The following is a 19,956-nucleotide window of genomic DNA, read 5'->3' as shown; positions in this document are numbered from 1 at the left end:
CTTACCAGTCTTGAAGTTTCCGCTCCTCCCAGCGGCACGCTGGGACCCAGTGAGCCCCTGCGGCACGGCACGGCCTGCCCAGGCCCCCGCCGACACCCCCGCCTCCCTCAGGGGCACCCTTTTATCTGGGTGCTGGGGTATGCAGAGGGCGCGGGCTGGGCGTTGGGGTAGGAGCAGAACCACGTCACGCCGAGCGGTTTGGCTGCGGCTGCTGTACGCGTGGAGGGGGGAGAGGAGCCGCCAGCTGCCTCTCGGCGAGGAAGCGCTCGGGTGGCGCAGGTGCCTCAGTCCGCCCCGGCACAGCTGCAAACCCCAAGGTGCAGCACCGGGGAGGCCAGGTTTAGCTCCTGAGCTCCGCTCAGCTCTGCCCACTGGCCAGACACCGCACAAGCGGTCCGGGCCTCCTACGGCTGCAGATTCACAGACTGAAGAGCTAAACACTAGGTGATGCAGCACTTGAAGTGTCCCACCAGGGCAGCCAGGTACCAAGCAGCAGTCTCTCTTTATCCCCTCCTGTCACAGTTTCATTCTCATCACCTCTGACTAAACGCCATCCAAGCAGTAATGAAGACTTTGCTTTCAGCTGCTTAAAAAAACCCCAAACCGAACCAAAAAACCAACACCAACCTGTCTGTGGAATGGCTCTGGCTGGTACCAATGCCTGGCAGAGGCACATTAAGACACTAAAACCCCCGCAGCCCCGCAGCCCTCCCCCCAGTAACCTCAGCAGCCTTCAGGTCTCCCGAAGAACACTTGAGGGCTGCGTAAGGATCAGCCTGAATCACTTTTGACATCAGAGATGGACGAGCTGCTTTTTTGCTGGACGTAAAGCTCCCCTTCTGTAACACATCATGAAAACCAGTGCAAATGGGGTGTTCGGGGGCACGTCACCCGCTGCATCCCTGCTGGAACCTCACTGAAAATTCCTGCTGACAAGAAACCAAAGCAAACCAGCCCTGGGGAACAGCTGGAACTCGGCAGCACCTCCCACGGAGCCACCAGAGGGGCCAGGACGGGCCTATAGTCACGGGTGGGTATATTCTAACTTCTGCCTAGGAGAAGGGCCGTCTGTTGGCAGGCACGCTCGCTGTGGAGAGACATCTGTAATGAGGGAGGAGATGGTTTTAGTGGCTGCGCCATAGGGACAGCGGGGTTCATGCCAGGGAGGGGCTGGCTGGCCGGAGGAGCTGTTTGAGGGGAAGCAGAGCAGCACCACGGGATGGGCACCCTGGCTGGAGGTGACCCCCCCGGCCCAAACGCCGCCAGGCTGGCCAGCACCCCCTTCCAGCAGCCGGGGGCTGCCTGGGGGTTAGCAACCGGCACAAACGCTTTTCTGTCAAGCTGAGGGACACACCAAGGCAGATCCTGGAGTGAGGAGCATCCCAGCTTTCAGAAACGTGCTCACGCCGGCTGGGCAGCACTCGGTAATCGCAGCTCAGGGGGTCGTGGGCCACGCTACACACTTGGGGCTAGTACCTGTGTGGGAGGGGAGTGAAGTATTCCTCATCCTCTGACTTGCAGCAAGTTGCAGTATAAGAGACGGTCAAAGGTAGAAACTCAAAACTTGAACCTTTTGAAAACTTTCAAAGTGAGAGGTACACATCCCATAATTAAACTGCTGACTTTTTACGTGGACCTGAGTATGTTATGCTGGACAGACAGTTAATAAACATTAGTGCCATCTATTAAGGGTTTGCTTAATGGCCTGTAAGATCGGGCCACATTTTCATCCTGGTCCTTTTTAGCTCTATGAACATGAAAATTACAGTGCGAGCATCTTCCTGTTGTAGCAGGTGGCTATTCTGAAATAATACCAAGCTTCTTGCCGTAATAGGAGATTAAACATAACTATTTTAAAAGCACGTAATTCACTGCTGAGAATGAAAAAGATGTTTTCGAAAACTGTAGTACTTGTCTTGGTCACTCCTTCAGAAGGATGCTAAAAGCCTCTTAACTCACGTTGCCTGTAAGGGAATTCAGCATGTCGCAGGATCAGGTATTTCTTTTATGGTGATTTTTTTTGCATTCACTTTAAACCCCAGAATTTTCCTTATAGCATCAAATGAGTTTTCCATGAAAACCAGACTCCCAAAACACCAGAATGCGGTGGGATTTAAAGACATTCTTCTTCCTCTCTCTTTTTCTTTCTCTTCTCCCTCTCCCCACTGCCTATACCAAACACTAACACTAGAAATAAAAACTGCAGAGGAAGTAACCAGAGTTTTGAAAACAAATCCTATGAAGGTTATAGGTTCGTCAGCGTTTGTTTCAGCTAGTTTAAAATCTGGGACTTGTAAATTAAAGTAACTCTTAAAGGCAATAGGAGCAGCTCTAACAGCTGTAACTCCAACAGCACTGCTTTGAGTACGATTATATAAATCATGTTTCTTTCAACACGACAGTAACTTTTATAATTCATTACAAAACAAATTGTAGCCTGTCTGAACGAAGAGAGAGAATTCAGCTTCCTTGTGAGGAAAATACTACTGGAAATGACAAAACTAACCAATTCCAAATCAAAAGACAAACACTCAGTGATTATCCAGACCAAAAAGTACCTATGGTAAGATCGGAGTTCTAGAACTTCCTACCTTGCTAAAAGTTTTATGTTCCTCTTTCCCTCCAATTTAAATTTTCAAGTTTTGGGGTTTTGTGGTTTTTTGTGCTTTTTGTGGTTGGTTTTTTGTTTTTTTTTTTTAATTCTGTCAGGTAAACCTGTCTTTGCCATGGAGTGCTTGTCCTAAATTTTTTAGTGCTTAAGAAAAACAAACACAAAAAGCTCTAACAATTTCAAACCCAAAAATGTTTCAAACACTTCCTTCTCCCTTTTGTCTTGAAGTGTTTGCCAGATTCAACCCACATCTGCAAATAGTTTTAGTCCTCCTTTCCTCTCCCTCCCCTCTCTCTATATATAGGATATAGAAAAAATACCTACTTCTGCTCACTTCTCTTTATCCATCCAGGTTTTTACTTGATTCCATCTGTGTCCTGTTTGAGATCTGCATCCCATTTTTTTTCCTGAAATATGCAACTGCAGTTACTAGTGGCTTATGTTCCAAGATACAATAGCACATTTAGGTTAGTGTATTTTACATCATTTTTAAAAGATTAGGTATGACTGGTTTCTCCCTCTTCCCCCCATCAAATAATGATAATAAAAAGTTAAATTATTACAAAGGAGAACTGTTGAACAATACAGTAAAACATGGAATATGATATCACTTTCCCCTTCAATTGACACCAATTCTGCAATGGATTTAAAAAAAAAAATGTATTTCTACACTAACTACATACATCTTTCTGTAGTTAAAGGCTCCCATTTATGGTGAGCTGCTCTTCAGTTTTCTTAAAACAAGTGTCTGATATTGCAGGCTGCTTTTTTTGGCTGAATTCCAATTCCCAGAGAACCACTGTTGCTTTAAATAGCTGCAAATAGATTTTTAGGACTCATTTTGTAATAATTTTTTATATCATTCTTCTCTTCTGAGTGTTCTCAAGTTAAAAAGTATCCTCTGGAGCACAATTAACTTGTAATGAACATAAAGAAGGAAGCTTTTGCCAATCAGGTCTTGCTAGCAGTACAGCATCCGAATGACTTTTGTGCTTCTGCCCAACTCCATAAAAGCACGCTTGCTTCCAGATAAAATAGATTATCAATAACAAAATCCCTGTGGACCATGTAAAATCGGTTCACGCTACCATGAGTGCTTCCCTTCAAACAGAAATCTTAATTTTCTTTTCTGAACAACCCCCTTCTTAAACTATCTTACAGAGAGAACACTATGGTTGCCCTGAAATTTGCCAGTAGTTACTACGTGCTGATAACTTCACCCCACCTTGAGCTACCAAGTTTGCCTACAACAACAGAAAATCCCATGAAACCAAACACACTGACACGATTAACAACTTAACTCATACTATTAAATCCATACTTTGTTAAGTATTTTGGCCAATTCATGTTCTATTTACTGCTAGGTGTGCTCCTGGACTCGGTTCCTACACTGAATGTCTTTCGTTACGTCGTTAACAGGACTCCAGTTATCCCGGGCAAACTCACTAGTTCACGAGTTAGAAAGCATCGTGATATTGTTAAATTAGTTCATCTACTTAGTCACAAAACGAGGGTTTGATTTGTTAATGGTTTTACTGAAAACCTCATTCTGTGATTGCTAGTTCTCCCTCTTCTTTTTGTGAAACAAGAATGACAAACCAACCCCCCACCCATGCAGCCCTCTCCATTTCCAAAGCGCTGACTGACTGAAGAACAGTGGCCAAAAAAATAAAAAAAACCCCCAACAGTCCAGAAGCAGCCACAGCTTCCTAGGGACCACTGGGAACAAGAGTCAGTCCTGCTAGAGATGCAGGGCAGTGGACAGTGCTCAGGCACGAGCATGTGCACCATCCCACATTAGGGTGAGTGGTCATGGAGTAGCAGGAAAGATAAGTGACTTTTTTAAAAAAAGGGCAGAAAAAACACCACAAAGTGGTAGGAGGACTGAAGGCTGACAAATGTCAGCACAAATATCAGCTAAAAGCTCAGAGAGATTATCAACACCAAGCTACCGTTTAAACATTATTGCTGTTAAAGAACAATTTCCCTTATCTCTGAAAAAGGAACACAAAATCTTCTGATAACAAAGCTAGGAACTGTCACCAAGAGGAACTTCTGCTGTTTTATAGCCACTTCAGAACGCTTTCTTCATTTAGTTTAGGTTTAAGTGAGACTCAGGTCCAGCTGCCAGTCTCTTTCCAATTGCATGGATTTTTATTTTTTTTTTCATAAGGTAATGCCTTATTTTAAACAACAGCAACAAAATCCAACAGCTGAAATGAGACTGCTGGCAGATTTTCCTGCTAAAGCTGCAGAATATTCCCCTCAGACTTGCCTTCCTTTTGGCACAGTACCTGTGTTCGCAGAAACTGCACCTCTTCTGTAAGCAGCTGCTTCTCTTTGAAGAGCTGATTCTGTTTGTTGAGCAACTCCACTAACTGCTGGGCAGTGGCCTGGCAGTGCTTGTCAAGCTGCTGTAACCTGGAAAAAAAAATAGATAAAAGGGTTGCAGAGCATCTGAAGTTGGAGTTCATGGTAGAAGCTTTGATGTTCGCACTGGCGGTTGCAGCTCCCAGATGACAGAGCTCAGTCTGGTGGTTGGGCTGAGACTAAGGTACTGCTCCTCGGGTGGGCATTCGGTATATTTTACTTTCACACTTTACACGAGCACTTTTAAAGGTTTGCACTTCTGATTTAGAAGCTTTATCATGACATGACAGCACATTTGCTTTGCCATTAAGTGCCATCGGTAAAGACCGCAGGACTGCATCCCGATCCCTGCAGCTAAGCAAGCTGCACACGCTGGAGCTGCTTCAGTAACCGCCTTCCTGGAACACATGCGCCATCCCAAATTGTAAACCCAAATACCCCAACCCCCTGACAAACTGGACGGGAAGTGACAAAAACTTTTGGGTTCTGCCCACTGCTCTTTGCAAGCCCGTCAACGTCCAACATTTGTTACAGCAACATTTATTTCAAGTAAGCTTAGTGTTAATGAAGCACACGAGCATCGATCCTTGAGTAGCAGTAACGGGGGTTCCTGGGGAAGGATGTGAAGAGCCCATCACTCCAAAGATCCTCCTCGCCAGGGGCTGCAAGACAGAGGGAACAAGCTGGCAGGCATCGGAAGGAACACACACAGGCCTTTTGCTTATGCTTGAGAAACAAGTGCCCGAGTTGGGACGGCGCTGCTGTAGACAGGGCAACCGCACCTTTGCTTCTTTAACCACAAAAGCTGGTGTGGCTTGTTGAGTCCCCAGTAACTGTTCATTGCCTCTGCCACGAAAAAAATGCAAAAATTCTGCTTGGCACCTGTAGCACAGGACGTAAACAGCAAGAAGATGGAAACTGTGTTTTTACATTAAATGCATTTCACTCTTTATACAAGAACATCTTTAATTAGAAGTCCTTTCGGATATCTTAGAAGCTTTTTTTTGTCTTTAAATCTGGAGAAAAACGTACACAGCTAAACACTATGCACTAAGGGAACATGAACTCTTTTTGTCAATTTATTTCTGGATCTAAGCTCTGCACTTGCTTTTGTAAACTGTTTCTTGCTCAACACACAAATACAGCTTCAGCTGAACAAGGGTTTAGGCTGCATCTCGTACAGGCTTGCTTTGGATGGAATTAGTTATACACTTACAATAAGACATGTGATTTTCAGAACCTTTTTACTTGCAGCTCCATGCGGTAGTTTTGACTTGTACAGCTGTCAGAACTCAGCTGAGCTAATCACTCTGAATAGCCACATCCTTCATCAGGATTGTTCAAATAACTGCATTAGTACACAGCCCCAAATTTCTTGATCAAAAGCTAGGAAAATCTAGCTGAAAGAAAACCCCGCAAATCTATGTCAAAACCCGTATTGCCTCACGTGTATCTGCCAGCCAACTTCCTTGAAATCAAACTGCAACAATCACGTGGCAAACGCTGAGCGCCCATATTTCATAGTGCCCTGTTACTCTGCTCGTATTTCCTTGCAAAAGAGCTTTGAGGAGCTGCAGGACCATCTCCCGGGGATCAGAACAAAACTAAATGCAGCTAGCCGCAAACAGCGACAGCTGGTTGCAAATGTCCGATGAAGGAACGAAACCCACCACTTTGATAGCACAGGATATTCTACTAAATACACACTTAGACGCTCTGTATCTAACGTCACACTCCCTGTACCTTCCAAACCATACCATGCTGGCACAGGCACTGTTCACCTTTCATTCCTTTCCTAAAGGTGGTTTTCAGGGGCGTTAAACTTCAAAACCCAAAGCAAAATCCACCCCCACCCCCCAACCCCCTACCGTCATACTGTCCTTTGGTTTGTTTTTAAAGACAGCAGCTTCTCCACGAGCATCCTGCTCCCAGGGAGTGCAAGAGACGGCGGTGCTTACTGGAGGCGACCCCGCAGGTTCAGACTGGAAAGCTGAGTTCTGCTCACTACTCGGCCATTGATTTCCTTTCACTTGAGGAGGATACGTGACCTTACTGCACTTCATCTGTAATAAAGACATCTGCCAGTCCTTTACTTCTAGTGTACTTATTACTAGCAGTACTGGTAAGGGAGGTGGAACTGGGACGGGATGTCTTCAGCCAGCCAGAGGCAGAACCCCAGTGCTGCCCCACCTATGGAAAGCCTGGAGGCTGTGGAATCCTCCTCATGCACCACAGCCCTACTCAACAACTACCAACTACAGGCAGGATTCAGGTCCTTACAACTTAAAAGTTTCTGCTGGTATCTACATTTAATTAATAATTTTCCCATTCTGCCAGTGTCTCAGCCTATTTAAGAACACTCACATGGTCTTTGAGAGACCCTCTTGCACAAACTTATCGTTCCTGGCAGCTAAAGACATGGGTAACACACAAGCTCCGTGACCCCCATCCCCGCAGCAACACGAGGAGCGTTGCCCGTCCCAGCTGCACGAGCGCCCGCCGCGGCTGCAGCCCGCGGAGCCTCCTCTGTGTGCTGCTCCTCTCGCAGCGAGGAGGCTCCAGCTGATGAGCCACCGCGTCAGTGCGAGGAACTTCCTCCACTTCTGGCACGCAGAGAGATGTCATTTCCAGCTCGTGTGAATTTTACATCCAAACAACACGTTCTACTAGATACTCACGGGCAGCCCGTGCAGATTTCAAAAGCATGACCGGCTAACAGGCCTTAGCACGCTGTCTTGTGAAGTTCTGTATCCCCTCGGATCATGCAAAGGGCGATTCAAATAAACTACTACAAATAAACTAGGAAAAGTCTTTAATTATGGCAATAGTACCCAATTATGCTTTCTGGTTTGTACCCACCACCCACCGCGTTCCATGTAGCCTGTCCCCTTGAGCAGAGGGAGAAAGACGACGCAGGCACTGAGCTGGGTTTGCCCAGCAGGCCACCGCTTTGCTTTGATCATCCGTGTCCATCTCCAGGGCTCGAGTACAGGGTTAGTAACACTCCTTTCTGCAGTGCTGGGTCATGCTGGATAGAGTGAGTAGTCCTAGTCACTGCAGATCTCAGTGCATGAATTCCCAAATTCTGTCTACCAGTCTGCTCTCCCAAAACTGCTGCCAAGCTGGCCCCTGGTCTGCACACTGGGACTACTGGCCCACGCTGGTGCGTTTAGCTCCCGAGGACAGGCTCTGGGCCCTCTCACAGTATCTGCTATTATGTGTGACATGTGCAGCACAGCCACACATTCCCATATGCATTGTATCTGGCCTGCTTGCTGATCTCGTAAATGATTCAAGATGAGAAATGAACAGCTCCACCCACATTCACTGTACTTCCCATATGTTACAACTGCACATCGATGCCTGCCATCATTTTTACAACTGGGTGACAGAACCTTCTGCACATTTTGCTAATATGAGCGAGTGAGGTTGCACGGTCGCCACGTTCACTTTGGCAACACCACCGACCAGGCAAATGTGGACTGTGTCCTGAGCATCCGAGTGACCACGGCATCCTCACCCTCCGCTCCAAATGAGATCGTTTTTCCACCACAGTGGCAGGATCTGTCCAGCTGGGATGTCAGGCGGCTGCTCCTGCTTGGCCTGGGAGTGCTGAGGGACAGGGGCTGCCTCCATGCTCTGTCATGTTACCTCAAGGCACGAGGGGAAGGCACGTAGCTCTTGAACCGCATTACGTTTGCACCGCTTACAGGACAGCCTGGCGCTAAGGAGTAAGCTCCCATTTAGTAGCAGTAATAATAATAGCCTTCAGGGAATTTTCCATTAACCCGTCTAAAGCAAAATTCCTCTTTCTAGATGGCAGCAGGGAAGAGGCAGCTCCGTGAAACAAGTGGTTCCACAGAAGAAGAACAAAACCGAGGCGTCACAAGCTGTAATGAATGAACGCTTCAAGGTAAACGTTTTGCTCCGATTCTCAGTCCTTGGAGCTCGTGCACAGCTTTACGGTAGAACGGCTCCACGCTACCTTGCTACTGTGTGCAGCTCCAACCTGCAGAAGGCTGCACCTCTCACTCCGTAGGTGGGTCCGACCGGGCTATACCCCAGCCCGTCCAGAGATGGAACGCAAAGGCATCATAGACAGATTTCGTTACATTTTGACAGCGGTGGGTAGACGACCACTGCAAGACCCTGCAAAAACGAGGTGAAACATCAAACACCGAGCAGAGCTTTGGCACCAAGGTGAATTCCAGCCAGCAGAATCAACTTCCATTGCATCCAACGCCACAAAGCTGGACTAGCACTACCGTGTTAGTAGTACTAGCATTACTACTAGACTGCCTTTTGCCTGCGGCCTACAGACAAGAACAAAAGCTTCCCTCTTGTCTGCAGAGGCGCATCGCTAAACCAGGGGCACCCACAAGGCTCTCGCTGCAAGCTGCCAGCCCTGGGGGCTCACAGGTCCCTTCACCTGCAGGCAATCGGCAGCGGGGGAAAACGCCGATACAACCTCTCAGCCCTCCTCTGGGTCTGAAGTTGATTCGAAAGAAATTAATACGCCAGGATCTGCGGGCAGTGTCCACGCACCCTGCAGTGGGGACCAGTCCTTGACAAAGCAGAGGTATTAAAAGGTTATTTACTCCTTCAGCACAGTCAGGTTACTCATGTAAAACGTTTTCACTCTACTCCGCAAAGCTGAATTTGCTGAAATGGCGTGATGGGATTGCAGCAACCTGCAGCAGCTAAATCACCAAATCCAATAATCATGCTGCATTTACTGGCACACATCTTAATTAGGTTTTAATACAAGTAATCTGATAACTACTTCTGGCCAGCCAGAGCAGAGCTGTCAGAGCTGAAAGGGCTGTTATTGAGCGGCTCGTCCGGCATGCTGCTGCGGCTGCCTCCCCGCTGCCCCTGCCCAAGCCCCCCATCTGCCGGTTGCTGTGGTAACGGAGGCCAGCCCATGGCGCCCAGCAGTGCCCGCGGCCGCTGCCACCCCGTACCCCACGGCGAGACCTGGGGTGCCGGTCACCTGTGGGGGCCACCACCAGCACCGGGGCTGACACTCCATGGGCGAGGGGGTGCCGAGGCATGGCTCCTGCTGCCCCCCAAAACGACCAGAACCCAAAATGATGAGAATACGTCGCTGTGCAGCAACCTGCCTTTAAAAACATCTCTTGCTCGGAGAAGAGCGTAAGCTACTTCTTCCTAAGGTTCCTCTCGCATCGCTCCTCTGCCTGTAGGTGGACGCAGCGATCAGAGGCTGCTTCTGGTTACAAGGGGGAAAATCGAGGGCAATGTTGCAGACCCCCGCCACGCTGCAGGGACGCAACTGGAGGGGGCTTTTGCCCCAACATGCAGGCAGTGCCAGATGTGGTAATAAGCCTGGGAATTTAAAAATAAATGCAGGTTTAAGAACAAGCTTGTTACAAAAAGATGGAGCAAGCCAATTAGAAAAGAAAGCAGAACCCAGCAAACTTTCCACCTCCTGCTTTTATCATTTTTTTTCAGGACATCCTACCAAATTGTGATAGGAAACGTCTAAGTTGTGGTACTCAACAGACAGCATACTACAAACCCTCGAAGGATGTTAAATTTGCATATTCAAATAGTCAAGAGTTAGGAAATGCCACAGCAAAGGTTTTCTGCACAGCTCCTTCCCACCTGGCTCCCACCTCCACTGGTCTGTTCCTGAGGGCAATCACCCACCACAACCCTGCTGAAGAACTTCGGTCTAAACCACAATTTTTGGCAAGCCTAATGAAATCACAAAGAACTTCAGCAGTGCCCCATAAGACAAAGATTCGTACAACATGAAATACAAACTCTGGTGACTGCAGCTCATTCCTGACATGGAGCAGGCGCTGCCTAAAGTGATCCCCTGCTACACACAAATCAGTCATCTGGCTTGCTTTGCCTCGATGAGGATCTTGGAAAGCCAGGCTTGCTGCCACGCAAAGAGTTACGGTGTTCGGCTGGTGCTCATGGTGAGCTTGTTTTCTGCAGCCACAACTGCCCCAGCTGCTGTCACTCCCCACCCCTCTTGCAGGGGTGGCAGCACAGGTCCTCTCTGCTTTCCACCTCAACTCTGCTACACTTCTGTCTTCCCCTTTCATAGCAGAAGTGATGTTGTGTTTTTCATGGAGGCAGAAAAATTCATATTCACCACCTTTTCATACCTTGGATCAGCTCTAGGGGTAACTAGGACATTTAAAGCAGTGATAAAATTAGTTCTTGTATGAGCAACCTGCATCTTCGCTGTGGTTTGCAGCACTGACAAATTCACATGGTAAGTTTTGAGGTTAATAAGAGTCTGTAAGTTTAGGAATGCACACAAATAGCAAATTACCCCCCAAAGTTTCACTAGTGTCCTAAATTGCTATTTACTTAAGATCTTGACCCACAGGTCAGGACCTTGAGACACCCTTGAGTGATGAGCATCTTGGAGAAGTCTCCACATGCTCCAGAAATTTAAACAGGTACATCTATATGATCTTTTAATTGAACTCCATTCTCCCATCTGGGTTCAAAAGCAAAACACTATGATCCACCCTTCCCATGTTAATTAAAGAACACCTCTCTCATGTTCTTGTAAGAGAACACACACAGACCAAAAAAAAGCCCACCGCCATAACAGTGAGGAGGAACCAAGGGCAGTGAACAAGCCTCCTCACTTCACACTTCGGTCACACGGGAAGCCCTGGACACAGGGAAACAGTTTAGGGCACGTTAAAACATGTTTCTGTGGCATCTCCCACCCTCTGAAATCCCTATCAAAATCCTGTTGCCACATCAAAGGCCCAGCCTGTCATTTGTGAGGCAGAGGAGGAATGCAATCTATACCGCTGCCAGCTGCGGAAGGTGAGCCCTTGCCTACACTAGAGGCAAAACAAACTCATCCAACTTGCACTAACAGATGGTAACTAGAGGTTAATATCCCTGGCACAGTTTGGAATCAGACACCTAAGAAGAAAATGTCCACATTTCAGCAGGAAACCAAACCCTTGACCCAGGTGGTTCTTTATCACTTAATTTTTTTTTTTTTTAATGTGTATTGGATAACCTCTGAATTCCATTTTACTACATGCACTCTTAATTTTTCAACATACTTGTAAAGAAGTGCCTACAGTACATCATTCTCCAGTAAGGTAATGATCTTCACATGCCATAACAACAATTATGAATAGGGCTTAATTAAAAGTTTACATAGGAACAGTAGCTTCCCCTTTGTTTCAGGTGTCATCGCTGACTATTAGAATAGATCTTCACTTCCACAGCTGGTCCAACAGGTTAAACAAATAGATCACGTCGGAAACCTGAGCCTGGGTCTATTCCTGGGCTTCTAATAGCTCATGTGGAACGTGCTGAAGAGAGAACATTACCAGCCTGCTCTTCAGCAGGGGGTGTAGCAGCTGGGCTCAGCTGGTACGATGGCCACTTTTAGCCCTCCTGGGTTTTGACAGGAAGGAAACAATGAAAGAGAATGGACGGCAGGCCGGAAAAGATACCGGGGAAAGCTGCACCGGCATCTATTTGTGTCTGAATGCCTAGGCTGAAGATAAGGATTTTCCTCCTTTAAAGGAATTTGAAATAATACAATCTATGATCAGAATATGAACTCTGGATAAGGTTCACATTAGAGGAAAAATAGTTCCGGTTACTATTTTCTGCCTATAGTTGAAAAGTGTTTAACAAAACAATTCTTCAAATCACTTAGACTGACTATTAATTTAGAATGCTGTAAAACATCTTAGGGGAAAAAAAACAAAAAACCAAACCAAAAAACGGGGCCGGGCTTGCAGCAGATAATGTCACAGGAATACAATGAATCATATAATCAGACTCTAATTTTTTTTTTTTTTTTAAAGATGTTCACCTCTCTCTGGTTTTGTTATGTGCCAGACAGAACAGATTTTGCACGATTTCTGAATAAGGAGACAGATTCCTGATAATGTTAAGAGACGCATATCCTATCAAGGTTTCAAAACTGCCCCCCCTCATGTTTATAAGGATCATTCTGCAAGGTACATACATGCATTACTGAATTTTTCCTGTGCTTGTCTTACTAGTTACAAACATTTTTGTGGTTGGTTTACTTTTTCTCAACGTGTACTCCACTTCCCCCACTGCTTATCCAATGCTTCCTCATTTCTTTTACTACCAGACCAACCTGAAGCTTTACAAACTGCTAGGTGGTGTCCACACAAAACAATCACTGCATTTGAGTCAGAGACACTGCAATTTTTTTCATGCAATCTGCCCAATCTGAACTCTTTCCTTCAGAAACACTTTGCCTTTAAAAAGAAATTCCCAGCATGAACCTCATCAGAAGCGACATGTAACAGACAGTACATGTGGTGTTTGGGCAGGCAGCAGAGAATTGAAAAAGAAGCCTTCACTTTTTCTATCCCATGGCATGTGCAGAATGTACATGTGGCCCAAGCTGACATCAGGCATTTGAAGCAAAAAAACCCGCTAAAAGCATCAGCTTCTGTTAATTTATCAGACATTGTCGTAATTAAAAAAATACTCCTGCTAGAAAGGGTAGTGCAGCTGAGCTACACCTGCTTCGGTTGTTTCTGACAGTTGCCAGCGCAGGCTAACACAACGGGTCAGGTTCAGTCCCGCTGTCCGCACTGAGCCCGGGCTCTGCCTGCCACCAAGGACTGCAGGCTCCGTGTCGCAGAGCAGAAAGCTGCTGTTGATGTTCGTAGCTGTTAGTACCTGTGTTTGAAAGAGGGAATGTTTCTCCCTCGTGACCTTGTGAACGGGAGCTCCGCAGCATCGGGTACAGTCCTTCCAATTTGGTTATCTGCAAGGAAGTCTTTCCAGTTTAATAATGATCTATCACAGTCCTTCAAAAATATTCCTCAGCATAAAAAATAAGGCTGCTGTACTGTATAGTTTGACCACTATGAAAATAGACTCTAAAAATACCAAACACAAAGCGTTAAGTATCTATGTAGGCGTCACTCATTAGCTCTCCTGCTTGAACCCCACCACCCGTATTTACCAGACCAGAGGTGCCCATACGCCCCTCTCTCCTGTTCATTTCAAACAAGTGATCTGGCCTGTAAGCTCTGGCGGGTGATACACGTCTGCTTATTTTCAGGGCTCACACAGGGTTATTGTGGTTTTCATAAATGACAGCGAAATAATGATAGATGTGAGATTTGTACGGAGCGTAGCTTTGTGCTTGTGACACACAAAAGGAGGAATATGGCTTTATATTGGTGACAGAGACAATTTTTCCATGCAGCACATTCAGAGAGATGCTCTCCATACAAGCCCCCGTTGCTCTCTCCACACAGACCAGACTGCTTCCACTTGTGAACCTGCCCCAAGCCTGGCCTCCTCCCCTGCAAATCCAGCTCGATCACGTATGTCTCTTCCGAACTTACTCTACCTAGGAAACAAAAATGAGAATGGGGGGCACAGACTGAATGAGGTTCTAGCAAAATGGCTGGGAAGCAGGTCCAGGTGGGCAGAGGAGCCTAGGCTGTGCGTGGGAGGGAGGGAAGGTCGGTGCTCAGATGTGCACAGATACACCCAAGGGATCTGAGGAGGCTTCAGCCTCTGTTTCTCCGTTATCTTTGGAGCGTGCTCCCACCTCACAGGGAGCTGCTGCTGTCACACAACACTGCACTTGGGACCAGCCCATCTTCCCAGGCTCCCTGGTACACCCTAAAACAAAGGGAGGGACACAGCATCCAGGCAACACCAGCTGCGGGAAATGTAACATGGAAGACCAAACATGGGCGAGATGGTGAGAGCTACAAAGAAAGGTTTTTGCATTGGGAAGGGCTGAGAGGAAAGGAGTTTCATCCTAAGAAACCAGAGGTTTCCCAGAAAATGAGAAAAGCTGGAGGAGCTGAGCAGTACCGTCAGCCCACCTTCACGGAGCTCAGCTCTTGCGAATACGGAGTCCACTTGGTGCTTTATTTTGGATTATATTATAAACACAGTGAATTTGCATGTGAAGTTAGTGAAACCTGCAATTGCTTAGAACACTGAGAGAAAGCAGGGAAGCATTTAACGGCAAACGCATCTTAAAATGTATTACTACATTACAGATGGTATTACACTCTAAGAGAGTGGTTATTTCATGATGTATATATTAGTCCAATTGTGCTCTGAATTTACTGCATCGAGCCTAAAGGCTGAACTCAATCATTGCTATGAAATAGAGGAATTTTATTGCTGCTTTAGAGGCAAATATCATTACAGTTATCTTCAGAATAACCATTAATCCTTCTACAATAAGGGATACAACTGCAACCAGGCAGCGTGGGGATGAGTATCAACACACCCAGATCATGGCCAGCGGGAAGGGTCACTGATGCCCTTCTCGTGACGGCAGTTTAGCTTGTGGACGAGAACGGCAGCTCTAGCGGCTCTGCAGTAGCAGCACAGGGCTGTCAGGAGCACACAAAACGAGCACAGAGGTGGCTGCAGCCCGGCTCTCCCATGTCACGGCTCGGCACATCAGCCAGCAGTCACAGGACCCTGCGCAGGCAGCCCACCCTGGCAAACTACCAGCACCTTCCAGCAGCAGAGTTCATCCTGTCCACAACTGTCCATATGCACGCACAGACTCTTCTGTTTCCACTGTATTTTAATTATCCTCAAACATTCTAGCAAAACTATCAGCCTTTTCCTTGCTACAAGTTGGCCTACATGTTACTCATTTTCTTGACACATCTTCACTGCAAGGGTAAGAGAAGAGTACTTTTCCCCTTAGATTACCATCAAAAGGTCTTGCTGAGTTTTGTTAGGCAAGTCATGCTTTTCTCATATTACTTCTCCATGTTCTGGTTTTTCAGTGCTAAGCAATGTTAACAGTTTTATGAAACAAATGTTTAAACAAGAAAGCTGAGAAGCCCTGATATGCTTTTGGGAGCTGAACATTCTCAGTCACATAAGTAGTTGGACAATTAAAATTAAGTGCCTGAAATCACTAGTAGTAAATTAAGAAAACAAAGCTGTGTCTCTGTTTAAATACAACCATGTTTCTTGTTCTTCTAAGTAGGGATACGGAAGACAACCACATTTGCAAAATGAGAACCAAGAGATCCACCTACTCTGAGTCAATTACTTGTCTCTGTAGCCTTGCTAACCTCTGACACTGCTGCTGCAGCACAAATACACCATTACTCACACACTGGGAATACTGGGAAACCTGCAGAGAGGAACACTCATTTCTGAATGGGATGCACACTTCTGCTAACGCGCACCAGGATGTCGGTGAACTCACATGCTAACGTGGCACAGAACAATCCCCTGGGTTTCCCAAAGCCTGTGAAAGCTCAGCAGATGCCCTGAGAGAGCCCCAGCTCCCCACTGGGGCTCACTGGTCCGACTCCACTCCTCCTCAGCCACCGCCGCAAAAGCCTTCCAGAGAGGCTGGTGGTCTTGGCACCGCTCCTGGTGGACAACTGTCCACCTCACACCTGGCTCAGCCTCGGCTGAGGCGAGCTAATGAACAGGCCAACAGAACGAACCCAAGCCCCCCTCCCGAGGGAGGCTACTTTTGATCAGTGTTGAGCAACATATGCAGGCTTGAGCAGGGGGGAATGCAGGCAGCTCAGGAAAAAGCGTGCGCTGCTGTAACTAAACTGCAGATTAAGCTGAGGACTGCTGTTTACTAAGCTCCAGATAAGGAGCCTTCTGGAAAGTAAGAAAAAAATTAAAGGAAAAAAAAAAAAGGCAGTAATTGTACCTTTACTTGTAAATTATTGTGAATTTAGGTTGTATAACAGCAGCATTTGTCTCAGTTTAAGACAGCGTATTTTTCAGGAAAGATCCTCTGTAGGGAAGATGCTTCCATAGTTAATGGTTTGTTTCTAATGTCTCTGAAACCATAACGTTACCTGGTCAGCAAGTATTTACCTATGAATGAATATCTGGGTGTCCTTCATGTTATCTCCTTACATAAAAATTGTGATATGGGATCATAATCTACTTAGAGTCTCTTCAAATAAAATAATCCTGATTTTATTGAACTCCCTTACTGCAACATCAGATTTTTAATTTCCTTTGGAACAAACAGTATCGGGGAGGTAAAACGGCGTTTACAGGTGTACTAAGGGGCCTGATTTCATTGAGACATACGCAGGAATTTTGAGTTCTATTGTGTGACAGCAGAGAAATGACTGAAACCTATTTCTGTTACAGAACTGGACACAAAAGCTTTCATCCTGATCCAGAATAACTCCCATGAGCTGTAATGTGAACGACAGAGACTCCTGTAAAGCACACAAAACCCCACCAAGAGCCCAATCCTGTGCTGCTGTAAAAAGGAATTTTGCCTTTAACAGGAGAAGGCCCCTTGTTTGCATAAAGAGCAACTTCTCAAACAGAATACAAATGCCAAGCTGGTATGTTACAGCCACAAGCGCAATAGCCCCAGTCTTGTTTTTAACTAAGCAAATCCCAGAGAGAGCAGTTTCCCCCCAAAATCTGGGCACAGGCTCCAAATTCAACGAACTGGTGTCTCAAAGTGTTCACGAAGGATGCAGGAAATTTGCAAAAGGGCACGAGCTTCTCATTTCAAAGAGAGGGAAACTGTATGTTTTCATTATAAAAAACGAGAGTGCGAAAAAATCCTAACCACACAATAGCTCTCTTTCAAGTATAAAGTTCAGAATTAGATCTCCCAAGTTTCCTGTACGTTAAAAGAAGAACACAGAATAACGATCTAAAAATCCTTCACAAAAAACCAACAAGCAAGGATGAAGCAGTACCCGCCTGGGGGCCAATTGCCTCTCCAGCAGCGGTAAGGCTGTTACTAGGCTTGCAGTACCATTTGTTCCATTACACAATCTCCTGAAGCCTTTTACAGAGAGCTAAAACAACTGCCTGTACCAACACGACACATGGCTTTCCATCCCGACTCTTTGCTAATCCAGACGCTCCAACCATCTTTCTTTAAGATGCCATATGGTTGGCAGAAGCCTGTAGATCTAGCAGCACATCTGCTTGTATGTTACTTCTCCCCTCCAACTCCCCCCTCCACACCACAAAAGAGAGAGCAAATAATTATTTAACATGTAACCAGTTAAACTGCATTTAAAGAGGATGGGGATTATTTAGCTCTAGATATTTTTAAAAATATAGATTGTCACAGAAGATCGTTTGTCTCTCAGTGATTTGAGAAATACAGAGAAACAAAACAAAGAAATGAAAGGCACATGGGCAAAATGATTGCTACATTTGAATTATTTAAATGACTGCCATTTCAGACCTTATGCCCAAAGATTTATTTCCCACATTAGCGTGCCACTGAAGAAGGGACTGAATTTTCTCTCTGCTTTTGTCAGAGGTGGATCAGACAAGCAGACTAGGAAACTATAATACACCAAACCACGCTTTGTTAAGCAAGCAGAGTGAGTCTGTATGCTAATGACTCTGCAGGAATACACTGACACACTGATTTTTTTTGGTGTGATGAGCAAAGATTATTGACACTGTTGAAATCCTGGTTGCACTGGCATGCAGGCATCCAGGTTGTCTCTTTAGAACCCAGACGCTAGGAAGACAGGCTGCAAAAATAATTTTGTTTGTGGTGACTTATGATTTGACCATTTATGACATAATTGACTGTAACGGAAAAGAAAATATACACTTTGGAGCCTGAAATTTTTAAAAAATAAATACCTAGAACATAGAAATTACAAATAAATGCTCTGATAAAACTCATCGACCACTCTGTGATGAATAACCATCTCAGTTAACGAAGGACAGACGGCACAATTTTGCAATTCTGTCTGCTGAGGATTTGCAGCACCTTTTGTTCAGAAACACTATTTCCTCATTCAACTTTTCATGCACCAGTAAAATAAGACATCAAAGAGATAAAAGATAACAGCTCTACCTCAAATGCTGCTCACATGTATCGTTTGTGTGATTATCTGTGCAGAGAGAGGCAGCAGGTAGCATAGGGACCGCGAAGCACACGTGTGTGCTAGCATTTTTCAAGAAGAACAGAAACTAGACAGGTATTTGCTCCAAAGATTCCTCACACCAACCCTCCATTGCAATGAGCACAGAACATTCCTCCGCCCTCCACAAAAACAACTTTCCTTACAATATGGGAATGCTTGTGTTTGATTACGTAGATAATGCATAAAACAAAAAATAGTTTTTTCCCCTCGGCTAGTTAGGAGTTAGAGCTCCTAAACAAATGATGGGGAGACCGTGTCCCACCCTCACAGAAAGAGCAGACCAACGCTGAGGCTTTGGTTCAAACCAGCACTTTTGAGGGCACTGCACTAAGATTTAAATCTGTTTGTTTATGGCTAGTACTTTCCTATTCCCCCTCTCTCTGTCTCAAGGCTATTTTAAGTTTCATCAAAATTGCTTTGGATAGTTTTATATATAAAAAAAAAAAATTAAAAGCCACTTTCTCCTCCCAGAATTCCACTCTTTCTTCCTCTTTTGCTTCAGAAAAAAATGACAGAAGTTCAAAACACTTGAATTTCAAAATGTGAAATGTAGAAACGTATTCAATGATGTAGCATTTAGCTCAGCTGAAATTTTATAGGGCTTGATTTACCAGCTATAGTAAATAAAGGACTATATAGAGGGTGTTTACGGTAACAAGACATGTTTATAAATAAGTACAGATTACGATTTCAATTAGTTCTATGCATACTCTTCAAAACTCAGAAATTATGAAATTATAGGAGGAGGGGGGGGAATGGGGAAGAGAGAATCAACAAAAAACCTCCCTGACCTCTTGGATGAATCTCTTTCAGATCCTGTGCGTTTTGCACACATTTCTGATCATGAATCAATTTTTGTTTCAGGTGTTATTGCCCAGGCTTGGCCCACCTGCCCCAAACTCCTTAGAGGACTCTGAGACATCAGAGAGAATTTTTTTCCCATCACCTGACTGTACACATTCACTTCCTTTACTTTCCTAGATGGAAGAAGCTTTGCATTTTCAAGATTCTCAATAAACTCCAGAGCACTTAATGGTTTCCAGAATGCCCACTTCATCCACCGAGTTGTTT

At 45.5% G+C, this 19,956-nt stretch overlaps 1 protein-coding gene across 2 annotated transcripts in view; it reads right to left on the bottom strand.

Moving 5' to 3' along the window:
- SDCCAG8 (SHH signaling and ciliogenesis regulator SDCCAG8) overlaps positions 1-19,956 on the bottom strand; it is a 116,755-nt gene that overhangs the window by 1,985 nt on the left and 94,814 nt on the right. Inside the window, exons 17-18 of one of the 2 annotated variants that reach the window (XM_080390474.1) lie at positions 4,906-5,032; positions 2,936-3,018 (exon numbers count right to left, since the gene is read on the bottom strand). In XM_080390474.1, coding sequence (XP_080246600.1) covers positions 2,968-3,018; positions 4,906-5,032 — 178 coding nt within the window. In that variant the 3' untranslated portion in view covers positions 2,936-2,967. Of the gene's footprint in view, positions 1-2,935; positions 3,019-4,904; positions 5,033-19,956 lie in introns of those variants that run through there. The other variant, XM_080390475.1, reaches the window with a different exon arrangement.

Source organism: Falco punctatus (assembly GCF_963210335.1).
Source record: "Falco punctatus genome assembly, chromosome: 5".
Classification (NCBI taxonomy): domain Eukaryota; kingdom Metazoa; phylum Chordata; class Aves; order Falconiformes; family Falconidae; genus Falco; species Falco punctatus.
Note: the sequence above shows the minus strand (reverse complement) of the source record. Positions and strands in the feature narration are given on the sequence as shown.